Below are 2376 nucleotides of genomic sequence, written 5' to 3'. Positions count from 1 at the left end.
AGAGAGAGAGAGAGAGAGAGAGAGAGAGAGAGAGAGAGAGAGAGAGAGAGAGAGAAGTGGGTGGGGGTTCTTCTACTCTTCAAAAGGAGAGTTGGATATCCGCTAGTAGAGGGCACCTAACGTCACTATTTTTCTATAGGAAGTTGCCAATCTATAATTACTAATACTAATCTTTATATATTGGGAAATAATGTACAAATTTCATCCCTCTTAGGTATTTTCTGGTCCCAACAGAAACTACTCTGCTTGTCTTTATGATGTTCTTATAAAATGATTCTCTTGGTTCTGCTCATTTCATCCTGTATCAGTTCACACAACTCCAGCCAGTTGTCTCAGATACTGTCTGCTTCATGATTTTTTGCTGTATGATAGTATTCCATTAATATTTGTGTATCCTATTTGCTCTAGCCGTACACCAATCCATGGGTACTCTGTTAGCTTCTAGTTCCCACAAACAAGAGCTGCTCTAAATATTCTTGTGTGAATCCTTTTCCTGTTCTTTTTGATAGCCCAGAAATGTTAAAACTTTTTGTATCATGGGACTCCTTTGGCAGTTTGGGGATGCTTATGGACCCTTTCTTAGAAAAATGTTTTTAAATATTTTAAAATCATATATATGTGTGTGTGTATGTAACATATACACACACACACATACAGGATTACAAAGGAAACTATTAAAATAATTGAATTAAATTGAAATAAAAAATATTGAAATAAATTGTATATATATTTTCCCCATCCAGGTTCACAGAGCCCCTGGAATATATCCACAGACTCTGCTCTAGTTAGGAACCCCTGTTCTAGCCAACATGGCTTACTTACTTGCTGTTCCCTATTCAGGACATTCTATCTTGAATCTCTGAGCCTGGGCAGAAACGACCTCTTGCCTCCTGTGTCTGGAATGCATGCCCCGACTCCCATTTCTTAGAATCCCTCCTTTCCTGAAAAGCTCTGATCAGACCCAACCCAACCCAATAAAGAGGCAGCCCTTATTTTCTCACTTGCTAGGACACTCCCCATCCCAGATTGTTTCCAGTGTGTATATTTTGTAGTTGCTTCTCTGGAGACGTATTTGTTCAGGGTAGAAAGAAACCTTGCAGGCAGGGTTTTGTCTTTGTGTCTCCTGTTGCTGGCTATGGAGGGCTTAATTAATAATTATAATTCTTAGATGAACAAATGATTTTCTAAGTCACCAAGGGGAATTCACTTTTACCTTCCTGAAGATGGGTGGCACTTTTGCCTAGATGTCCCCAGGGCTCCATACACATTTGAAAATGATGGGCTGTGTAAATTTTAGCAACTGGTATAATATCAAAATAACTTTTTTAAGGTGCCTACTCTTCATAACTTTGAAACTGGGCATTAGAATGGAAAGGGCCCGGGGTTTGGAGGCAGGAAGACTTGGAATTAGAATTCTACCTTAGACATTTAGTAGGTGTGTGACCCTGGGCAGGTCACTAAATCTCTTAGTCTATTTCTTTGTACCTTTTTTGTATACATGGGTTCATTTAAATATGTCAGAAATGCTCGTGTCATCCTTAACCAAAACCACAGGTATAACATGTTTGGACACTTCAAATTCTGTATTACTTTATTTGGAGGATATGTTCTATTTAAGGATCCACTGTCAGTTAACCAGGGTCTTGGCATTTTATGCACATTATTTGGCATTCTAGCCTATACTCATTTTAAACTTAGCGAACAAGAAGGCAACAGGAGCAAATTGGTACAGCGTCCTTGAGGGAGTTTTCATAGAGAAAATATAATCACCTCAGGCAAATGAAAAATATTGCCAAATGTGCACTGATCTTTTTATAATAAGCAAAAAATTAATTTAAAAATCTGCCATAATAAACTACCAGAATATTGAAATAAAGCATATTTTTTACATGTTAAAACTGATTTTAAATTGCTAAGCAATTATTTTTTCAAACAAAGGTGGCCCACACTGAATCTTAGATGTCATCTTTCTGATCATAAAAGGAAGATAGCTTCATCCAAAGGAGTAATCAGAATTAAAATTGTTCTAATAACACTAAAGAAATTTTTACTAGTGCCATACAAAATTATGTTGCATTTTGGGGGAGAGGGCTTCATTTTCTAGAATGTAAGATTTCATTTAAATACATATGTATTATCACTGGTAATTTCTCATCAAGTGGCATATATATTATTGCTTTTAGCAAAATCTTAAAATCCTATGGAATTTGGAATTCCATTGGATTTGGTATAACTTCAGGACTATTTTGAGAAATCAGTCTGAGAGTGAAATACGTAAGATGGTTAAGATAAATGGTTTCACATTTATTTTTTTGGAGGGAAAAGGTAATGCAAAGGAAGGTTAAATTGTCCAGGAGCTAAAACCTTCTTATATTG

The 2376-nt window shown here is 36.2% G+C and overlaps 1 protein-coding gene across 2 annotated transcripts in view; it reads left to right on the top strand.

The window, feature by feature from the left end:
* Positions 1-1902, top strand: part of SLC35E3 (solute carrier family 35 member E3) — an 8850-nt gene extending 6948 nt beyond the window's left edge. For both annotated transcript variants that reach the window (XM_044678264.1, XM_044678263.1), the window contains one exon: positions 1555-1902. In XM_044678264.1, coding sequence (XP_044534199.1) covers positions 1555-1741 — 187 coding nt within the window. In that variant the 3' untranslated portion in view covers positions 1742-1902. The remainder of the gene's footprint in view (positions 1-1554) is intronic.
* Positions 1903-2376: the final 474 nt, after the last annotated feature.

The sequence above is a fragment of the Gracilinanus agilis genome, chromosome 5 (assembly GCF_016433145.1).
Source record: "Gracilinanus agilis isolate LMUSP501 chromosome 5, AgileGrace, whole genome shotgun sequence".
Taxonomy (NCBI): domain Eukaryota; kingdom Metazoa; phylum Chordata; class Mammalia; order Didelphimorphia; family Didelphidae; genus Gracilinanus; species Gracilinanus agilis.
Note: the sequence above shows the minus strand (reverse complement) of the source record. Positions and strands in the feature narration are given on the sequence as shown.